The sequence below is a fragment of the Oncorhynchus gorbuscha genome, linkage group LG02, assembly GCF_021184085.1.
Source record: "Oncorhynchus gorbuscha isolate QuinsamMale2020 ecotype Even-year linkage group LG02, OgorEven_v1.0, whole genome shotgun sequence".
In the NCBI taxonomy this organism is placed as follows: Eukaryota; Metazoa; Chordata; class Actinopteri; order Salmoniformes; family Salmonidae; genus Oncorhynchus; species Oncorhynchus gorbuscha.
In genome coordinates, this window is record NC_060174.1 from 86,815,688 (window position 1) to 86,839,452 (window position 23,765).

The 23,765-nt window shown below is 44.5% G+C and overlaps 1 protein-coding gene across 5 annotated transcripts in view; it reads right to left on the reverse strand.

The window, feature by feature from the left end:
• Positions 1-23,765, reverse strand: part of LOC124012096 (rho GTPase-activating protein 32-like) — a 243,911-nt gene that overhangs the window by 49,428 nt on the left and 170,718 nt on the right. For all 5 annotated transcript variants that reach the window (XM_046325532.1, XM_046325523.1, XM_046325514.1 and 2 more), the window contains 2 exons: positions 13,141-13,227; positions 8,542-8,679 (listed from right to left, as the gene is read on the reverse strand). In XM_046325532.1, the coding sequence (XP_046181488.1) occupies positions 8,542-8,679; positions 13,141-13,227 (225 nt within the window). The remainder of the gene's footprint in view (positions 1-8,541; positions 8,680-13,140; positions 13,228-23,765) is intronic.

Sequence of the window (23,765 nt, forward strand, 5' to 3'; positions counted from 1 at the left end):
TTATCCGTAAAGTTTAAAAAAAAAAAATCTGACACAGCGGTTGCATTAAGGAGAAGTCTATCTTTAATTTTGTGAATAACACTTGTATCTTTCATCAATGCTTATTATGAGTATTTCTGCAAAATTGCCAGATGTTTTGGAATCAAGTCATTACTGCACGTAACGCGCCAATGTAAACTGAGATATTTGGATATAAATATGCACATTATCGAACAAAACATACATGTATTGTGTAACATGATGTCCTATGAGTGTCATCTGATGAAGATCATTAAAGGTTAGTGATTCATTTTTATCTATATTTCAGCTTTTTGTGACTCCTATCTTTGGCTGAAAAAATGGCTGTGTTTTTTTGACTTGGTGGTGATCTAACATAATCATATGTTGTTGTTTTTTAAAATTCGGACACGATGGGTAGATTAACAATAAGTTGATCTTTTATTTGCTGTATTGGACTTGTTAATGTGTGAAAGTTACATATTTCTAAAAAATATTTTTGAATTTCACACGCTGCCTTTTCAGCCGAATGTTGTCGAGGGGTTCCGCTAGCAAAACGCCTGCGCTAGAAAGGATATACTGGTGAAGTTACAAGGTTGTTAACTTGCTAGCTAATGAGGTAACATGACTTAACAAGGTGCTAATGGCCCACAAGTAGTTTAAGAACGGCTCATGACATGGTTAATGAACATAAAATACAGCCCGCCAATGGAGATGCAACCAGCTGCAGAGCCAATGCACAATAGAAGGGAACAAATGTAGCACTACTTTTGAACAGTTTGGGCTAGAGATAACCAGTTCTCTCTGTAGTAATGGTGTAACCACCACAGTCACGGATCAGCACTCACTTTTTTCTCTAGGATACTCAGAAATAGCGACACAGCAAAGCATAACCTTTACAACAATTATTATCTGGGCAAAAATTTTTTTGCACAGCTAAATATTTAGGAGCACATGCGATCAAAATGGCCACACTAGAGCCATGATCATGAAGAAAACGCACTTTACTGTTTGACCAAATCATGGTTAGAGCCTCCTAAAAAAATAGGACATTTGGAGTGAAGTGACCATGTAGAATGTGCAGCTCACACCGAAGCGACCAATTAAACATGACTTGCAACAGCCAAGTAAAAGGGCCACAAAATACAACTAAATTATCGCAGTCTGGAGCCCTGGTGTGTGTGTCTGACTTGAGCATAGGCCAAAAAGACATGTTTGACTGAGCTCATAATGTAGCCAATCCTAATGATATTAAAAGGACGGTTGTTTCTAGTTTTTCATTGGCAACTTCTTGAGTAATGCATGAGAGAAAGTGAGAACAAAAGGAAAGACTGAGTGGTGAGCGCCTAGCAGAGGAAATCAAACGCTCCACTGGAGGCCGTTTGGAGAGGAGAGGAGAAGATGAAGAGGTTAGAGAAGGGAAGAGGAGCGGGGAAGAGGGAGAGGTTAGAGAAGGGGAGAGGAGCGGGGAAGAGGGAGACATCTTAGCGGCGCCGACAGAGATGGCCGCCTCGTTTCGCGTTCCTAGGAAACTATGCAGTTTTTAGTTTTTTTTTACGTGTTATTTCTTACATTAGTACCCCAGGTCATCTTAGGTTTCATTACATACAGTCGAGAAGAACTACTGAATATAAGATCAGCGTCAACTCACCATCAGTACGACCAAGAATATGTTTTCCGCGACGCGGATCCTGTGTTCTGCCTTACAAACAGGACAACGGAATGGATCGCATGCAGCGACCCAAAAAAACGACTCCGAAAAAGAGGGAAACGTAGCGGTCTTCTGGTCAGACTCCGGACAAGGGCACATCGCGCACCACTCCCCAGCATTCTTCTTGCCAATGTCCAGTCTCTTGACAACAAGGTTGATGAAATCCGAGCAAGGGTAGGATTCCAGAGGGACATCAGAGACTGCAACGTTCTCTGCTTCACGGAAACATGGCTTACTGGGAAGACGCTATCCGATGCGGTGCAGCCAACGGGTTTCTCCACGCATCGCGCCGACAGAAACAAACATCTTTCTGGTAAGAAGAGTGGCGGGGGCGTATGCCTCATGACTAACGAGACATGGTGTGATGAAAGAAACATACAGGAACTCAAATCCTTCTGTTCACCTGATTTAGAATTCCTCACAATGTAGACCGCATTATATTCCAAGAGAATTCTCTTCGATTATAATCACAGCCGTATATATCCCCCCCAAGCAGACACATCGATGGCTCTGAACGAACTTTATTTAACTCTTTGCAAACTGGAAACCATTTATCCGGAGGCTGCATTCATTGTAGCTGGGGATTTTAACAAAGCTAATCTGAAAACAAGACTCCCTAAATTTTATCAGCATATCGATTGCGCAACCAGGGGTGGTAAAACCTTGGATCATTGTTACTCTAACTTCCGCGACGCATAAGGCCCTGCCCCGCCCCCCTTTCGGAAAAGCTGACCACGATTCCATTTTGTTGATCCCTGCCTACAGGCAGAAACTAAAACAAGAGGCTCCCACGCTGAGGTCTGTCCAACGCTGGTCCGACCAAGCGGACTCCACACTCCAAGACTGCTTCCATCACGTGGACTGGGACATGTTTCGTATTGCGTCAGATAAAAATATTGACAAATACGCTGATTCGGTGTGCGAGTTCATTAGAACGTGCGTTGAAGATGTCGTTCCCATAGCAACGATAAAACATTCGCTAACCAGAAACCGTGGATTGATGGCAGCATTCGCGTGAAACTGAAAGCGTGAACCATTGCTTTTAATCAGGGAAAGGTGTCTGGCAACATGACCGAATACAAACAGTGCAGCTATTCCCTCCGCAAGGCTATTAAACAAGCTAAGCGTCAGTACAGAGACAAAGTAGAATCTCAATTCAACGGCTCAGACACAAGAGGCATGTGGCAGGGTCTACAGTCAATCACGGACTACAAGAAGAAACCCAGCCCAGTCACGGACCAGGATGTCTTGCTCCCAGGCAGACTAAATAACTTTTTTGCCCGCTTTGAGGACAATACAGTGCCACTGACACGGCCTGCAACGAAAACATGCAGTCTCTCCTTCACTGCAGCCGAGGTGAGTAAGACATTTAAATGTGTTAACCCTCGCAAGGCTGCAGGCCCAGACGGCATCCCCAGCCGCGCCCTCAGAGCATGCGCAGACTAGCTGGCCGGTGTGTTTACGGATATATTCAATTAATCCCTATACCAGTCTACTGTTCCCACATGCTTCAAGAGGGCCACCATTGTTCCTGTTCCCAAGAAAGCTAAGGTAACTGAGCTAAACGACTACTGCTCCGTAGCACTCACTTCCGTCATCATGAAGTGCTTTGAGAGACTAGTCAAGGACCATATCACCTCCACCCTACCTGACACCCTAGACCCACTCCAATTTGCTTACCGCCCAAATAGGTCCACAGATGATGCAATCTCAACCACACTGCACACTGCCCTAACCCACCTGGACCTGAGGAATACCTATGTGAGAATGCTGTTCATCGACTACAGCTCAGCATTCAACACCATAGTACCCTCCAAGCTCGTCATCAAGCTCGAGACCCTGGGTCTCGACCCCGCCCTGTGCAACTGGGTACTGGACTTCCTGACGGGCTGCCCCCAGGTGGTGAGGGTAGGCAACAACATCTCCTCCCCGCTGATCCTCAACACGGGGGCCCCACAAGGGTGCGTTCTGAGCCCTCTCCTGTACTCCCTGTTCACCCACGACTGCGTGGCCATGCACGCCTCCAACTCAATCATCAAGTTTGCGGACGACACAACAGTGGTAGGCTTGATTACCAACAACGACGAGACGGCCTACAGGGAGGAGGTGAGGGCCCTCGGAGTGTGGTGTCAGGAAAATAACCTCACACTCAACGTCAACAAAACTAAGGAGATGATTGTGGACTTCAGGAAACAGCAGAGGGAACACCCCCCTATCCACATCGATGGAACAGTAGTGGAGAGGGTAGCAAGTTTTAAGTTCCTCGGCATACACATCACAGACAAACTGAATTGTTCCACTCACACTGACAGCGTCGTGAAGAAGGCGCAGCAGCGCCTCTTCAACCACAGGAGGCTGAAGAAATTCGGCTTGTCACCAAAAGCACTCACAAACTTCTACAGATGCACAATCGAGAGCATCCTGGCGGGCTGTATCACCGCCTGGTACGGTAACTGCTCCGCCCTCAACCGTAAGGCTCTCCAGAGGGTAGTGAGGTCTGCACAACGCATCACCGGGGGCAAACTACCTGCCCCCCAGGACACCTACACCACCCGATGTTACAGGAAGGCCATAAAGATCATCAAGGACATCAACCACCCGAGCCACTGCCTGTTCACCCCGCTATCATCCAGAAGGCGAGGTCAGTACAGGTGCATCAAAGCTGGGACCGAGAGACTGAAAAACAGCTTCTATCTCAAGGCCATCAGACTGTTAAACAGCCACCACTAACATTGAGTGGCTGCTGCCAACACACTGTCATTGACACTGACCCAACTCCAGCCATTTTAATAATGGGAATTGATGGGAAATTATGTAAATATATCACTAGCCACTTTAAACAATGCTACCTTATATAATGTTACTTACCCTACATTATTCATCTCATATGCATATGTATATACTGTACTCTACATCATCGACTGCATCCTTATGTAATACATGTATCACTAGCCACTTTAACTATGCCACTTTGTTTACTTTGTCTACATACTCATCTCATATGTATATACTGTACTCGATACCATCTACTGTATGCTGCTCTGTGGCATCACTCATTCATATATCCTTATGTACATATTCTTTATCCCCTTACACTGTGTATAAGACAGTAGTTTTGGAATTGTTAGTTAGATTACTTGTTGGTTATCACTGCATTGTCGGAACTAGAAGCACAAGCATTTCGCTGCACTCGCATTAACATCTGCTAACCATGTGTATGTGACAAATATTTGATTTGATTTGATTTAGTTAGAGAAGGGGAGAGGAGCGGGGAAGAGGGAGAGGTTAGAGAAGGGGAGAGGAGTGGGGAAGAGGGAGAGGTTAGAGAAGGGGAGAGGAGCGGGGAAGAGGGAGAGGTTAGAGAAGGGGAGAGGAGAGGGGAAGAGGGAGAGGTTAGAGAAGGGGAGAGGAGCGGGGAAGAGGTTAGAGAAGGGGAGAGGAGAAAGGTTAGAGCAGAAGGAGAGGAGAGGTTAGAGAGCTGAGCCCCAAAGAGAAGAGAGGAGTAGGTGAGATTAGAGAAGGGGCGAGGAGAGAAAAGGAGAAGTGACACGTTAAATGATAGGAGAAAAGAGGAGAGATTAGGGGAGGAGAAGAGAGGTTGGAGAAGAAGAGAAGAGGTTGGAGAAGGGGAGAGGAGCGGGGAAGAGGGAGAGGTTAGAGAAGGGGAGAGGAGCGGGGAAGAGGGAGAGGTTAGAGAAGGGGAGAGGAGCGGGGAAGAGGGAGAGGTTAGAGAAGGGGAGAGGAGAAAGGTTAGAGCAGAAGGAGAGGAGAGGTTAGAGAGCTGAGCCCCAAAGAGAAGAGAGGAGTAGGTGAGATTAGAGAAGGGGCGAGGAGAGAAAAGGAGAAGTGACACGTTAAATGATAGGAGAAAAGAGGAGAGATTAGGGGAGGAGAAGAGAGGTTGGAGAAGAAGAGAAGAGGTTAGAGGAGAGAAGAGCAGAGAAGTGCAGAGTGAGTCAGAGACAAAAAGAGCAGAGCAGACCATTGAGGTGGTGGGCATGGAGCCAAATCCTTTCCTGACCCTCTCCGGGAGGTTCCAGCCCGCTGCCTGCCACATTGATTCCAGTACATGAGCTGGAACTGTGCGTACCCAATCAGAACAGAGTCCACCAACACACATACACAGAGGCCGAGTGTTATAGCCCAGAGGAAGGGGCCTAATGGGCGCAAGCTGACGACACATGTACATGACACAGACAGCTTTGCCCTGGTTTTAAAAGGACCATAGCCTCGGAGCGTTTATTTTCTTTCCACAAGATGTGTAAACATTTATAACCAGATCAGCCCCAACTTTACCCACAGCCAGGACAAATCTGGCCACGAGGAAACGGTGAAAAAAAGGCAATTTTATATGTGAAAGATAGCAAGACGTGTAAAATGACAAAGCATGTCAGAGGTTTAAAAAAAATGTTTTTCATTAGAGACTTCACTGTGGCACAACCAGACAAAACAATGGCTAATGAGCTATCAGATCTGTCCAAATATTTAAATGAAGGACATATGTCACCTTGAGGGAGTTCAATAAAGATGAAGCTGTCAAGGATCTCTGGTTAAATCAAATTAGTCTCTAGTCAATCCTCATTTGTCAAATGTCACAGGGAGGGAGAGTACATTGAAACTGACGCCATATTTAGACTCAATGACAAAGCAGGCCGCTGACTGAAAAAAGAAAAATAACAACTGCTGAAAATAAAGCCCTGATATTCAAGTTATGAAAACAGTAGCAACAGTGCTGCAATACTAAGCACTTGATTTGGAAGGTAAGTAAGCATCTGGTATAGAAGGCTTTCTGTACAGAGCAGCAGAGGAGGGCCTTGCATGGCCAGGTCTGGTTTGGGCTTAAAGGCTATAAAGGATAAGGAAAGGAAAGCTTTTCTTTGATGACCTGGATGCTTTCCTTGTTGGGGCTCCATTTGTTGGTTACTGTTGGTGATGAATACCCTGGAGCTTCCCACAAGATTTGTCCTATTCAGAGCACTAATCCAAAAGTGAGCCTTCTCCTCTGAGTGCCAGACAGGGTATGTGCCCCAAATGGCACCCTAGTCCCTATATAGTGCACTACTTTTGACCAGGGCTCATAGGGCTCTGGTCAGAAGTAGTGCACCATGTTGGAAATAGGGTACCATTTGGGACTCCGCCAGACCCTCTCTTCAGCCCCTCTCCTTCTTGTCAACATGACCAAGAAAACATAGACCAAGAGGGCTAAGACTCTCTAGAAAGACAAAGACTAGAGAACATGTGGTACCACAACAGTAAAGCCAAGCACAACATCAAGGCCTTGAAGGGAAGGGAGGCTGGCTGGCTAACTGAATCAATAGGGAGACTGATTGGTTGATTAGCAGTGAGTTTCCTGATTTCGCTGAATATTCTTACCAACTTTGTACAGATTTTCTCTAAGCTCGTTTAGACTTAACGAGTCATGGAAGATATTGTATAAGGTAATGTCAGCTCATTTCGAACAGGCAATCTAGCTCCCCAAGTACTGGCCTACAAAACAGTGACAATCAAGTATTGGAATGCGCAAGCAATATGTTGGTTAGCATACTAGCTAGGCTAACACTATCCAAATACCTGCAGTAGCTAGGTACCAAAATATGCGCTTCAAAGAGGGGTCAGCAAAACAGCCTCTCGACAATACGGTTAGTGACATTTTAATTCAAGCCAATTTTCCCCTACCCCAATTAATCCTATAAGGACCTATGTGTATTAAATGCCTGAAGGCTACAATCAAATAATGACTGCTGTCTGAAATTACTGTACGCCAACTCTCTGCTATTACTTGTCCCAGCAGCCACGGACACGGGTTAAACTGAAAGGTCCGACATCTCGTTCCTCCAATCACGACTGAGGTATTTCCACAGCCTTTTTTTGTGAAAACCCTAATAACCTGTTTTACCAGTAGTTTTTAGCACTGAACATCCCACTACAGAAGGACCTGTGCCCACAGTTACTACGCACTGTGGGCGTAGTAATCTGACCTCCTGAGATTAGTCAACGTGCAGCCCAGTGTTTCACATTACACTTGGGACAGCTGGAGAGAGAAGTTGTGTCTCAAATGGCACCCTATGCCCTATAAACATGTGCACTAATTTTGAGCAGGGCCCAGATCTGGTCAAAAGTAGTGCACTATGTAGGGAATAGGGTGTCATTTGGGACGCAGCAGCAAAGTGGTGACTGTGAAGCCTAGTCAGCCTACCTTTGTGGGAGTCTCTTTTTAGGGGCAGAGAGTATGAGTACCAGGGCCTTTTTCCATTTATTGAAGGACTGGATGATCATATGGGTGAGCATTAACAGCCACTCCATACTTCAAAGCCCATCAATTTAGCTGTGAAAATGTGCCACAGTTCAAGAAGGCTTTCTCTGGGAAAACAACTGTAAACAGAGAGAGCGAGTGAGAGTTCCTATCGCAGGCCAGCAGGATGGAGAGGTTTTCTAAAAATATAAAACAGACTATACAGCTGCTTCCTCTAAACACCAGGCCATTAGACAGAAAAAAAAAGAAAAAAAAACACGGCACAAATGGACACTAAGAAATTTAGCCCATGAATCAGCCTGCAACGAACACGAGTTTGTAAAACAAGCTAATACAGCATTGACATTGTGCAGGTATTTCACTCTAGGACGGACATGGACGCAAAACTGTTCTCAAGTCACCTCTTGCTTCTGTCTGAACACCATTATCTTGAAGGGGAAAGATAATATAGTCCTTAAAGTCGTGAGCTCTGAGGCGGTACTCAAAGTGGGAGACTGGGAGAGACCATTTGAATGGGGATATAGGGGTGTTGGGTGGGGTGGGGCACATTGGCTGTACTGAGAAATACCGGGTATCTTACCTCGGCACGATCCCTCAGACTGTCGAATCGAGGCAGCTCAGGCAGGTGCGAGAAGCGGCGGTCATAGATGCAAAGGTGCAGGTGCTTGTCCAGGACACGGAAATCCTCATAGCTGCGCTTCACAATCCAGCTTCGGCTCTGCGGAGCAAAAATAGCAAGAGTGGGAAAGTGGCAAAGAAAAGAGAGAGAGAGAGAGGACGTTTCAAAACACAGGGGATATGCATGAGGTATGAGCCCCTGGCTGCTTTACTAGCCTGGTAACAGATACCCTCTGGGTGCCCCTCACGCCCTAATTCACAATCCACTGCTGGGACGTAGTTGCAAGAGGGGGAGTCTATGATTTTACGAGGGGGTCGGACAGGGGATATTACCTTCCTAGCTATAATCCTGCTACAGTGACTCCCCACACAATACTCCACTGTGGGACAGGGACTAGACATCTGTATGGTTCCGGATGTGGTATGGTTGTGGTTGCCCCAAGCAGAGCACCAGTCTGCCAATGTATGGCAGTGCCAAAAAACTGATTAAAGGATGGATGGTGGATAGGTGCAAGGAGGGATTGGAGAAGGGGATGAATCCAAATGGCTGGGATTATTAAGAGAGGCGGGTCAAATCTGGTGGAATTAAGAGAGTTGGTCATTATATCATTCTAGTCTCAACAAGGGGTGCATTTTAATCTGAAAAGGGGATCTCCTTCATTGGACAATGAACCCGGAATCTAGTACAGAACATCCAGTGAAAAACAACCCAGCTTTAATTATATCAGATTGGATGTACTGCTATTATTCAAACCAGACATACAGTTGAAATCGCAAGTTTACATACACCCTAGCCAAATACATTTAAACTCAGTTTTTCACAATTGCTGACATTTAATCCTAGTATAAATTCCCTGTTTTAGGTCAGTTAGGATCACCACTTTATTTTAAGAATGTGAAATGTAAGAATAATAGAAAGAATGATTTATTTCATCTTTTATTTCTTTCATCACATTCCCAGTGGGTCAGAAGTTTACATACACTCAATTAGTATTTGGAAGCATTGCCTTTAAATGGTTTAACTTGTGTCAAACGTTTCGGGTAGCCTTCCACCAGCTTCCCACAATAAGTTGGGTGAATTTTGGCCCATTCCTCCCGACAGAGCTGGTGTAACTGATTCAGGTTTGTAGGCCTCCTTGCTCGCACTTTTTAAATTCTGCCCACAAATGTTCTGTTGGATTGAGGTCAGGGCTTTGTGATGGCCACTCCAATACCTTGAATTAGTTGTCCTTAAGCCACAACTTTGGAAGTATGCTTGGGGCCATTGGCCATTTGGAAGACCCATTTGCGACCAAGCTTTAACTTCCTGACTGATGTCTTGAGATGTTGCTTCAATATATCTACATCATTTTCCTCCCTCATGATGCCATCTATTTTGTCAAGTGAACCAGACCCTCCTGCAGCAAAGCACCCCCACAACATGATGCTGTCACCCCGTGCTTCACGGTTGGGATGGTGTTCTTCGGCTTGCAAGCCTCCCCTTTTCCCTCCAAACATAACGATGGTCATCATGGCCAAACGTGTCATGTATTGTCATATATTGTCATGTCTTGTCCCTGTGCTTTCTCTTCTATTTGTTTCCCCCTGCTGGTCTTATTAGGTTTCTTTCCCTCTCTCTATCCCTCTCTCTCTCTATCGTTCCGTTCCTGCTTCCAGCTGTTCCTCATTCTCCTAACGACCTCGTTTACTCTTTCACACCTGTCCCCTATTTTGCCCTCTGATTAGGTCTCTATTTCTCTCTCGGTTTCTGCCTCTGTCCTTGTCGGATTCTTGTTTGCTGTTTGCTGTGTTCTTGTTCCGTCCTGTCGTGTTTTGCCTTTTCATCAGATGCTGCGTGTGAGCAGGTGTCTCTGTCGGCTACGGCCCGCGCCTACCCGAAGGGACCTGCAGTCTGTTGCCGCTTATCCTTGTTTGCTGTTTGCTGTGTTCTTGTTCCGTCCTGTCGTGTTTTGCCTTTTCATCAGATGCTGCGTGTGAGCAGGTGTCTCTGTCAGCTACGGCCCGCGCCTACCCGAAGGGACCTGCAGTCTGTTGCCGCTTATCCTGCAATTCCCCTCTACAACTAGAGGATTTCTGTTATTTCTGTTTGGACTTAAATAAACTCAGTTTCTGTTAAGTCGCTTTTGGGTCCTCACTCACCTGCATAACAAAACGGTTCTATTTTTGTTTCATCAGACCAGAGGACATTTCTCAAAAAAGTACGATCTTTGTCCCCATGTGCATTTGCAAACCGTAGTCTGGCTTTTTCATGGCGGTTTTGGAGCAGTGGCTTCTTCCTTGGTGAGCGGCCTTTCAGGTTATGTCGATTTAAGACTCGTTTTACTGTGGATATACAGTGGGGCAAAAAAGTATTTAGTGAGCCACCAATTGTGCAAGTTCTCCCACTTAAAAAGATGAGGCCTGTAATGTTCATCATTGGTACACTTCAACTATGACAGACAAAATTAGAAAAGAAATCCAGAAAATTACATTGTAGGATTTTTTATGAATTTATTTGCAAATTATGGTGGAAAATAAGTATTTTCCAGTTTTGGAAACGTCAGCGTGTTTTCTTTCCAAAGCTGTCAATTATATGCATAGTCGAGCATCTTTTCGTGACAAAATATCTTGTTTAAAACGGGAATGTTTTTTTATCCATAAATTAAAAGAGCGCCCCCTATATCCAAGAAGTTAATGACTCCAACCTAAGAGCATGTAAACTGCAGCGGGGTAATAACTTTGCATGTTTTATTGGTATTGCGAGTAAATCCAACAGGCATCATGCTCGACAGAATGGAACAGCTCCTAAATCGTCCACCATATCTAGCTCACCCGCTTGAACTGTGCTGGCCTGCCCTGGATAGCTAATTTTGGAATCCATTGATGAAGTTATCAATTTGCTTAAGCTATTTCTGGAGTACAACACGAGAAGTCGATACCTCCATACGTTAATTTAACTGATGATACATCTTTGGGGTAAATACATCAGAGGCCGGCTGGCACATGACAAAGCAAGGCTTTTTTTAATCTGAAGAAGAGGGTGCTGGATCAAAAAGTGACAGGAAAATACAGTTGTGATGTAAGCCTCAGGTAATGTCCCAAATGGCACCCTATTCCCTATATAGATAGGGAATAGGTTTCCATTTGGTACATGCCCTCGGTCAGCACCGGGCACACATGACTTGCCTCACTAGGTCTCTGATGAGAGGGTAGCACAACTGCCAAGTTGAGGAAAAGATTTGAAGGCACGGATGGTATGCCAGATATCTTCTCCAAGTTGTGTTTTGTTGCTACTCAACACCTCATGAGCATCATGGATGAGGCCAATTGGTGTGATTTCAGTGTCGCTCTCCTTTCCCACGAGACCCTTCTATTTAGTTGTTTGGTTGTTTCAGCTTCACTGTTCCCACAATTTTAATCATGACCAAATGGGTTTTCAGAAATGACTGAAAATGAGCCAATCACCTACTAGCTAACACATTGGACATTCATTTGGTGTGTGACAAGATTCCAAAGACAAAGGCTTTTCATGTGACTGTGTGTATTTGTGAGAGTGTGCATGCAAGTGAGAGTGCGTGCGTATGCAAATGTGAGATAGAGTATGTGTGTGTGTACCAAAAGTTTGGACACACCTAGACATTCAAGGGTTTTTCTTTATTTGTATTATTTTCTACATTGTAGAATAATAGTGAAGACATCAAAACTATGAAATAGCACATATGAAATCATGTAGTAACCAAAAAAGTGTTAAATCAAAAGTAGCAACCCTTGCCTTAATGACAGCTTTGCACACTCTGGCAGTTCCCACATATGCTGAGCACTTGTTTGTGACAATTCCTTCACTCAGCAGTCCAACTCATCACAAACAATCTCAATTGGATTGAGGTCTGGTGAATGTGGAGCCCAGGTCATCTGATGCAGCATTCCACCAGTCTCCTTCTTGGTCAAATAGCCCTTACACAGCCTGGAGGTGTGTTGGGTCATTGTCTTGTTGAAAAACAAATGATGGTAGTCATGCTGGTTAAGCGTGCCTTGAATTCTAAATAAATCCCTGACAGTGTCACCAGCAAAGCACCCCCACACCTGCTCCTCCATGCTTCAGTGGGAACCACACATGGTGAGATCATCTGTTCACCTACTCTGCGTCTCAGAAAGACACGACTGTTGGAACCAAAAATCTCAAATTTGGACTCATCAGACCAAAGGACAGACTTCCACCGGTCTAATGTCCATTGCACGTGTTTCATGGCACAAGCAAGTATCTTCTTATTATTGGTGCCCTTAAGTCGTGGTTTCTTTGCAGCAATTCGACCAGGAAGGCCTGATTCACACAGTGTCCTCTGAACAGTGTAAAATATATGTTCATTTGTTTAACACTTTTTTGGTTACTATGTGATTCCATATATGTTATTTCATAGTTTTGATGTCTTCAGTATTATTCTACAATGTAGAAAATAGTACAAATAAAAACAAATAAAAATGAGTAGGTGTGTCCAAACTTTTGACTGGTACTCTATATGAGAAAGCACTGATTGAGGACACCGCAGCATAGCACAGCACCCAGATGATTACTCGGTCATACCTGGCAGTAGATCTGGACCAAATACTGCAGCTCCTTGGACTCAAAGCCATTCCGTGTCACATCACTTTGTTCATCCGCGAGGGACAACTGGAATACAGAGAGAAAGGGAAAGAGGGAGAGGGAATGAGAAATTATGAGACGCATATGGTAGCTCTTGGTGTTTTGGGTCAAATGGCAGAAGGGCGTAGATGTGGACAAATGACAGAAAATTCTGTTTAAATAATCCTTTAACCTTTCTCTAACCCCCCTTCTTTCAAGCTAGAACACCATCCCTCACAGCCCCTGACAATTAAACACAGCCCAGTGCTCCTATTCACAAAGCTTCTGAAAGTAGGAGTCCATTTTAGATCATAATGAATATGATTATACGAACAGGTGGGAACATATCCTAGATCAGCACTCCTACGCTTTGTAAATACGAGCCCTGTACATTTTAACCCCAATCCTTTTTTCCCTTCTCGCACTTCTCTCAACTTATCCTACTGTACGACACAGAGAAGATGAACGTAAGACCTGAACGAGGTTGTTGTGGATGACAACAGAAAAGCTTAGAGTCCCAAGCCAGCCGTCCACAACTGACATACATGAAGTGCCACAAATGCACTGGCTGGATAGGCTACTTGTACCTATATATTCCAAATTATTGACTGAAATTAACCTACCAACATAGTGATTACATATACAGTGTGCATAACTTCTTATTACAGGTGCATACTAGACAATGCACCCTGCACCATTAACAAGCTGTCATGAAGTTAGTGGGTTGAACAGTGCTAGCTAACATTAGTTGCTACTTTCTAGCTACAAGATCATAACGTTTAACAGGTTGCAGATATCTAATATCACTCCTTTTTGAGTAGAAGGGTTAAAACGTTTTGAAAGGTGTGTGATGATTTATGCACCCTATTCATGAAGTTAGTGGCAAACGATGTCTGAAGTGCAGAGGTATGTGCTAGCGCACACTGTAGCAAAACGTTTTGCAGCCGAAAACAAGCATTTCTTATTGGACAAGTTCAGATAGCCCCTCCCCATTTTGGTCCGTTCACTTCTATTTGGTTCCTAGTGAATTACGACCCTGATCTGGCTGTGAGCACATTGTCAAGACCGGACGGCAAAATCAAGTAAGATGAAGGGCGGAGGGGTGTGTCTCTTTAACAACAGCTGGTGTACGACCTCAAATGTTAAGGAAGTCTTGAGTTTTTGCTTGCCCAAGTTAGAATACCTCATATGCTGCATGTCATACTATTTGCCAAGAGAGTTATCTATTTACCACCACAAACCGATGCTGGCACTAAGACCCTACTCATCATTCACCGGCTTCAATAAGTGCATCAACGACATTGTCCCCACAGTGAATGTATGTATATACCCCAAACAGAAGTAATGGATTACAGGCTACATCCGCATTAAGCTAAAGGATAGAGCTTCCACTTTCAAGGAGTGGGACACCAATTTGGACGCTTATAAGAAATCCCGCTACAACCTCTGACGAGCCATCAAACAGGCAAAGCGTCAACACAGGACTGAGAATCCTACTATGCAGGCTCTGATGCTCGACAGATGTGGCAGGGCTTGCAAACTATCACGGATTACAAAGGGAAACCCGGCTGTGAGATGCCATGCGACACAAACCTACCAGACGACCTAAATGCCTTCTATGCTCGCAACACTGAAACATCCATGAGAGCATTAGCTGTTCCGGATGACTAAGCCCGATATGAGTAAGTCCTTTAAACAGATTAACATTCGCAAGGCTGCGGGGCCAGACGGAATACCAGTATATAGAGCAGCCAGCCAAATAGAAAAAGTAGCCAGCCAGGTGCGTCTGAGCTCCAAAGGACCTCTATTTTGATGGCCACCGTTACATTCAAATTGATTTTTTATATTTAACCTTTATTTATTGCCTTGATTCCATTTGAAATACACAGCAAAATTATTTAATACTTTATCAAGTTTACCTCCCAGATTAGAAAATATTTGTGACTTGACTTTAACATTAATCTGAAGACTGTTATTTATCTAATCAACTATGTTTAATTGTTACCCAATTAAATGAATCATGTAACAATTAACTCATTAGGATGTGGGGCACCAAGGGAGCGGTTCTTTAAAAAGAGTTAACATCTCCCGAATTAAAGTCTAAAAAGGTCTTTACCACACCTATAAAGAGTCAACTTATTAATCATAACCTCGTATCATATCATCATTCTGAACAGTCGTAACCTCGTTGCATCTACAAAAACCCAAGCCTTACTTATGATTCAGTACTACACAAATGGGTTTAAATCAGTTATTTACTAGTTAATTAAATGTTAACACAGGATAAACATACACACTTAATACGTTAAAAACAGATCGCTAGCGGAATGGCAAAACATAGCTGCTTGTTACAAAAGAGATGGAGAGGGGGGCAGAGAGGGACAGAGACATAATACTTCGGTACATTTAGAAACTACTCTCACTTGCAGTAATCATATACTTTGCACACGAACCGCCACCCTGTGGCACACAAACCGCCACTCAAGTCTCATACTGTTGTCAGGTATTTGGTGACTTGTCATGCAGAGTTTATTTTCCTCCCATTCCCTCTTGAAGATGCTTATTCGAAGATAAGATAGCCAGCCAGGTTGATGGTACCTAGTAGAGTGATGATTGTAGCGTAATACGATGGTTTGAGCAGAGTAGTAGAATGGTCCCACCTAAATTCGCTTTCTAAGATACTTTACTTAGGACAGCTTATCAGCCGTACCAGTGATTGTCCAGGAGGTGAGTATAACGTCTCTGCCTCATGTTGAGATTCAGAGTTCAAACCACTTTAAGCATGCAGCTGCAGCTTCATGCTTTTCTGGTCTGATATGTTAATTCTTAACCCATCAATTTATACAGTTTCATCGAAAGGGCGGTTCCGTTAGGCTGACACGGTCTGACTTCACTCAGGGGCGTGACTTATCACTCTGCAAATTTTATGTAAAACAATTATCTCTTATGGCTCCTAAAATCCCATCCCTCATCCCCAATAATTTTTCATATTACATGCACAATGCATAGGATGGACACTTCACACATGTAGTGGGGGATCCTTTCCACATTACAGTATTTCCTTTATAAAAAATGTAATGGCATCACAAAATAAACAAAATTACATTCGTTCTATAGTTCGCCTCTGACCATTTCTAACGTTCTATGTTATTTATTATAATATTATTATATTGTTCCAGTATTCACTTTTGAACATGTTAGTGTTTCGGTGGGAAAAGTCTCTTGAAACAAAGGACATTCCTCTGGTGAACATTGGCGAGGGAGACTTGAATCTTTTCCTCTTGATTTACAACAGGATGCGAGGTTCAAGTTCAACCCTCCCCCTTTGCAGGTGAGATGGGGTCTGGTTGAAGTTATTCATTGCAAATCTGATCTGATCTATTTGGATCCTCACAGGACAGTCATGACATATCGTTGTGATATTCAAATAAAATCATGTTATTTGTCACATGCTTCGTAAACAATAGGTGTAGACTAAGTGAAATACTTACGGCCCCTCCCAACAATGCAGAGAAAAAATAATAATAATAATGAGGACAACACAATGTACTCCCTGTTCACTCATGACTGCACGGCCAAGCACGACTCCAACAGCATCATTAAGTTTGCTGATAACTTGACTATATGCACAGGGCACCAGCGCAGAGGCAACTGAGGCAGACATGAGGCAGACATGCACATACAGGCAGGGGAAAAGTCCCAACAGGGTAGACAATAAGTAGTAGCAGCAGCATATGTGATGAGTCAAAAGAATTAGTGCAAAATGGTATTGTATAAAAAGGCAATTTAAATAACTGAAAATGTATGAATTCAGTGTACTGTTGTTTTGGATATTGTCTAGGTCTAGGCCTATATGACTATGACTATTTTCTAAGTAAGAGAACAAACCAATTTAAACACTGTAAATAAGACTTTAGCCTCAAGATAGTTTACATTTTAACCCATCGTCTCTTGAGATTAAAGTCTTACTTTCAGTTTAACTGCAAGATATTAATTGCCACAATGTTTGTTCTTCAAAATATGTATTTAATAAAAATGAAGAAAAAAATGACGTAAATAGCCCACATTATCTTGAAAAATAAATTAAAGGTTTTGTTTTTCCAGGTTTCCGTTTGCCCCAGTTCTTTAAAGTTCTCTCTCAAAATCACACTTTTTAAATAGAAACATTACATTGGATGTTCTAAGCCCACAACAATGCCTAAACCACGAGACCCTTTTTAAGGTTTGTGAAAAATCTGAGAAATTTATATTTTTGAGTGTAGTTACCCTAGCTGTTGTTTAGCGGTGGTTTTGCAGCGAAAGTAGAGTTTGTAAAACAAATACCCACTTGATTGATGCAAATAATCACGATATCATTCTGCCAGGTAAATATAGGTTACTTTGTAGTTAACCTTGAATTGAGAAGTTCTTTTGGGAAAGTCTTTCAATCTACCAGAAGACCGTTTTCATTAGCATCATCGCTAACGGCTACACAAAGTGGTAGACATGCGCACCGCACACACACAGGGGCATTCTCGTTGCCTTTTCAGAAAGTTTCAGGAAATACGATTCACTGATGCATTCTGTTCAATACATTTAGTATATTGATAAATTCCGTGAGGGCCCTAATTATCATATTTGGACCAGAATGAGGCTCTCCGCTACCTATTGTTACTGCAATGATGCTCCAGCATCTTCACCGAATGTTCTCATAATTTAATTGCAGATAACCGCAAAAAAAGCAGTGACATACCAGTAGCCTATGCAAATTAGGAAGCCAAATGAATGGCTCTCTCACAGATTCAGTAGGCTACACTGACTGACGAGAGTCACTCACTTTAGCGTCACTGTTTGGCAAGCCCCGACATCTTAGGAAAGGAAACCTAGGAAATCCTTTGGTTTACTTGTCCCGATGCGATACCATATTATTTATTAATGGCAAAGGGATATAGGATATGAACTTTATTCAGTCAGTTCAACACAATTTATAAACTAGTCAACACTTGCTGTTAAGTTATCAACATGCAGTAAATAGCCTTTTATGCGCCACGATTCGGTGTGGCTGGCTATGTGAAACACGGAAAATAAAAGTGTCAGAAAACAAAAATTAGGTTGTGGATTTCGACTCATCATTACCACTTACATTACATGGGATGTGCAAATTCCCTCCGTTTAAAGAAATTCTACTGCAACCAGAGATCTGTATATAATGATGAGATGCTTGTCACCGCCCTAACAATGGGAGTCGTCTTAAAGGCAGAAAGCAGGTGACAAGCTTAGGTCCAAATAAGCCCACAAAAAAGCACTGGGTTAATTTTGTACAGAGTGAAACCTCTCACTTGGCCTCTTCTTCTCTGCTGCATTTCCCTGTCATCGCTCACTTCGTGACTGACAGGCGCCTATCCTCTCAATAGATCCCTAGAAGGTGCATATAGTTCATTCTAGAGGGAGAGGGCTCGACGGACTATCAAATTGAAACTTAAATGAAAAGTAGACTATTTAATATGAAGTGGAAAATGTAGCCAGCTGAAAATGAGCCCATAACCGGCCGATTAGCCAGCGCTAATGGAATTCACTGGTAATACCAACTCGTTTCATGCAGACCACCATTGTCCCCGTATCCCAAGAACACAAGGTAACCTGCCTAAATTACTATCGCCCAATAGCAATCGCCCGCCCAATCTTGATTGTACTCCATACTGCCCTTACCCACCTGGACAAAAGGAAAACCTACAGTTGAAGTCCGAAGTTTACAAACACTTAGGTTGGAGTCTTTAAAACTCGTTTTTCAACCACTTTCAACCAAATTTCTTGTTAACAAACTATAGTTTTGGCAAGTTGGTTAAGACATCTACTTTGTGCATGACAAGTATTTTTTTGTTGTTGTTTACTGACAGATTATTTAACTTATAATTCACTGTATCACAATTCCAGTGGGTCAGAAGTTTACATACACTAAGTTGACCGTGCCTTTAAACAACTTGGAAAATTCCAAAAAATGATAGCTTTAGAAGCTTCTGATAGGCTAATTGACATCATTTGAGTCAATTGGAGGTGTACCTGTGGATGTATTTCAAGGTCTTTCAAGGTCTCAGTGCCTCTTTGCTTGATATCATGGGAAAATCAAAAGAAATCAGCCAAGACCTCAGGAAAAAAATTTGTAGACATCCACAAGTCTGGTTCATCCTTGGGAGCAATTTCGAAATGCCTGAAGGTGCCATGTTTATCTGTACAAACAATAGCACGCAAGTATAAACACCATGGGACCCCGCAGCCGTCATACCGCTCAGGAAGGAGACGCGTTCTGTCTCCGAGAGATGAGCGTACTTTGATGTGAAAAGTGCAAAATAATCCCAGAACATCAAAGAACCTTGTGAAAATACTGGATGAAACAGGTACAAAAGTATCTATATCCACGGTAAAACGAGTCCGATATCAACATAACCCATTAAAAAAGTCAGACTACGGTTTGCAACTGCACGTGGGGACAAAGATCATACTTTTTGGAGAAGTGTCCTCTGGTCTGATGAAACAAAAAATAGAACTGTATGGCCATAATGACCATCGTTATGTTTTGAGGAAGAAGGGGGAGGCTTGCAATCCCAACATGAAGCACGGGGGTGGCAGCATCATGTTGTGGGGGTGCTTTGCTGCAGGAGGACTGGTGCACTTCACAAAATAGATGGCTTCATGAGGGAGGAAAATTATGGGGATATATTGAAGCAACATCTCAAGACATCAGTCAGGATGTCATGTTTGTCATTTATTATCTTGTCTTGTCCCTGTGCTTCCCATTCTATTCGTTTCCCTCTGCTGGTCTTATTTGGTTCTTTCCCTCCTTCTAGCCCTCTCTCTCCCCCTCCCTCTCTCACTCTCTCGCTCTCTCTTCTCTCTATCGTTCCGTTCCTGCTCCCAGCTGTTCCTATTCCCCTAATCATCATTTAGTCTTCCCACACCTGTTCCCGATCCTTTCCCCTGATTAGAGTCCCTATTTATTCCTTTGTGTTCCGTTCCTGTGCCGTCGGTTCCTTGTTTTGTATTCACCATGCTGTGATTGCGTTTCGCCCTGTCCTGTCGTGTTTTTTGCCGTGATTGTGTATCACCCTGTCCTGTCGTGTTTTGTGCCTTCATCAGACGCTGCGTGTGAGCAGGTGTCTCAGTCGACTACGGCCTGCGCCTACCCGAAGCGACCTGCAGTCTGTGGCCGCTTCTCCAGTTGTTTTCCCCTCTACAAATCTAGAGGATTTCAGTTATTCCGTTTTGAACATTAATAAACTCTGTTTCTGTTAAGTCGCGTTTGGGTCCTCTTTCACCTGCATGACAGAAGGAACCGACCAAGGAATGGACCCAGCGACTTCAGACGCTGTTTACACTGCCGTCAAGATCCAAGGAGCCATGCTCGGCAGACACGAGCAGGAATTGTCTGCTGCTCGCCATGCCGTGGAGAACCTGGCCGCTCAGGTTTCCGACCTCTCTGGACAGTTCCAGAGTCTACGTCTCGTGCCACCTGTTACTTCCTGGCCTGCCGAGCCTCCAGAACCTAGGGTTAATAACCCACCTTGCTACTCCGGGCAGCCCACTGAGTGCCGCTCCTTTCTCACGCAGTGTGAGATTGTGTTCTCTCTCCAACCCAACACATACTCTAGAGAGAGCTCGAGTTGCTTACGTCATTTCACTCCTTACTGGCCGGGCTCGAGAATGGGGCACAGCTATCTGGGAGGCAAGGGCTGATTGCTCTAACAAATTCCAGAACTTTAAAGAGGAGATGATTCGGGTTTTTGACCGTTCAGTTTTTGGTGGGGAGGCTTCTAGGGCCCTGGCTTCCTTATGCCAAGGTGAACGGTCCATAACGGATTATTCCATTGAGTTTCGCACTCTTGCTGCCTCTAGTGAGTGGAACGAGGCCGGCGCTGCTCGCTCGTTTTCTGGAGGGACTCCACGCAGTGGTTAAGGATGAGATTCTCTCCCGGGAGGTTCCTTCAGATGTGGACTCTTTGATTGCTCTCGCCATCCGCATAGAACGACGGGTAGATCTTCGTCACCGGGCTCGTGGAAGAGAGCTCGCATCAACGGTGTTTCCCTGCTCCGCATCGCAACCATCTCCCTCCGCTGGCTTTGAGACTGAGCCCATGCAGCTGGGAGGGATTCGCATCTCGACTAAGGAGAGGAACGGAGGATCACCAACCGCCTGTGCCTCTATTGCGGAGTTGCTGGACATTTTGTTAATTCATGTCCAGTAAGAGGCCAGAGCCCATCAGTAAGCGGAGGGCTACTGGTGAGCGCTACTACTCAGGTCCCTTCATCTAGATCTTGTACTACTATGTCGGTCCATCTACGCTGGACCGGTTCGGGTGCTACATGCAGTGCCTTGATTGACTCTGGGGCTGAGGGTTGTTTCATGGACGAAGCATGGGTTCGGAAACATAACATTCCTTTCAGACCGTTAGACAAGCCTACGCCCATGTTTGCCTTAGATGGTAGTCATCTTCCCAGTATCAAATTTGAGACACTACCTTTAACTCTCACAGTATCTGGTAACCACAGTGAGACTATTTCTTTTTTGATTTTCCGTTCACCGTTTACACCTGTTGTTTTGGGTCATCCCTGGCTAGTATGTCATAATCCTTCTATTAATTGGTCTAGTAATTCTATCCTATCCTGGAACGTTTCTTGTCATGTGAAGTGTTTAATGTCTGCCATCCCTCCCGTTTCTTCTCTCCCTACTTCTCAGGAGGAACCTGGCGATTTGACAGGAGTGCCGGAGGAATATCATGATCTGCGCACGGTCTTCAGTCGGTCCCGAGCCAACTCCCTTCCTCCTCACCGGTCGTATGATTGTAGTATTGATCTCCTTCCAGGGACCACGCCTCCTCGAGGTAGACTATACTCTCTGTCGGCTCCCGAACGTAAGGCTCTCGAGGATTATTTGTCTGTGTCTCTTGACGCGGTACCATAGTGCCTTCTTCTTCTCCGGCCGGGGCGGGGTTCTTTTTGTTAAGAAGAAGGACGGTACTCTGCGCCCTGCGTGGATTATCGAGGGCTGAATGACATAACGGTTAAGAATCGTTATCCGCTTCCCCTTATGTCATCAGCCTTCGAGATTCTGCAGGGAGCCAGGTGCTTTACTAAGTTGGACCTTCGTAACGCTTACCATCTCGTGCGCATCAGAGAGGGGGACGAGTGGAAAACGGCGTTTAACACTCCGTTAGGGCATTTTGAGTACCGGGTTCTGCCGTTCGGTCTCGCCAATGCGCCAGCTGTTTTTCAGGCATTAGTTAATGATGTTCTGAGAGACATGCTGAACATTTTTGTTTTTGTCTATCTTGACGATATCCTGATTTTTTCTCCGTCACTCGAGATTCATGTTCAGCACGTTCGACGTGTTCTACAGCGCCTTTTAGAGAATTGTCTCTACGTAAAGGCTGAGAAGTGCTCTTTTCATGTCTCCTCCGTTACTTTTCGGTTCCGTTATTTCCGCTGAAGGCATTCAGATGGATTCCGCTAAGGTCCAAGCTGTCAGTGATTGGCCCGTTCCAAGGTCACGTGTCGAGTTGCAGCGCTTTTTAGGTTTCGCTAATTTCTATCGGCGTTTCATTCGTAATTTCGGTCAAGTTGCTGCCCCTCTCACAGCTCTTACTTCTGTCAAGACGTGTTTTAAGTGGTCCGGTTCCGCCCAGGGAGCTTTTGATCTTCTAAAAGAACGTTTTACGTCCGCTCCTATCCTCGTTACTCCTGACGTCACTAGACAATTCATTGTCGAGGTTGACGCTTCAGAGGTAGGCGTGGGAGCCATTCTATCCCAGCGCTTCCAGTCTGACGATAAGGTTCATCCGTGCGCTTATTTTTCTCATCGCCTGTCGCCATCTGAGCGCAACTATGATGTGGGTAACCGTGAACTGCTCGCCATCCGCTTAGCCCTAGGCGAATGGCGACAGTGGTTGGAGGGGGCGACCGTTCCTTTTGTCGTTTGGACAGACCATAAGAACCTTGAGTACATCCGTTCTGCCAAACGACTTAATGCCCGTCAAGCTCGTTGGGCGTTGTTTTTCGCTCGTTTCGAGTTTGTGATTTCTTACCGTCCGGGTAGCAAGAACACCAAGCCTGATGCCTTATCCCGTCTGTTTAGTTCTTCTGTGGCTTCTACTGATCCCGAGGGGATTCTTCCTTATGGGCGTGTTGTCGGGTTGACAGTCTGGGGAATTGAAAGACAGGTTAAGCAAGCACTCACGCACACTGCGTCGCCGCGCGCTTGTCCTAGTAACCTCCTTTTCGTTCCTGTTTCCACTCGTCTGGCTGTTCTTCAGTGGGCTCACTCTGCCAAGTTAGCTGGTCATCCCGGTGTTCGAGGCACTCTTGCGTCTATTCGCCAGCGCTTTTGGTGGCCGACTCAGGAGCGTGACACGCGCCGTTTCGTGGCTGCGTGTTCAGACTGCGCGCAGAAGAAGTCTGGTAATTTTTTTCTGCTTCTGCTCCTGGTCTTGCTGGGTCTCAGTCTGTTCCCTGCCATCGCATCTCTCCTGTTCTTGTCCCTGCCCTTGCTGTGTCTCAGTCTGTCCCTAGTTCTCATTTTTTTTTTAGAGTAGTACCCTAGTTTCCCTTTTTATCGT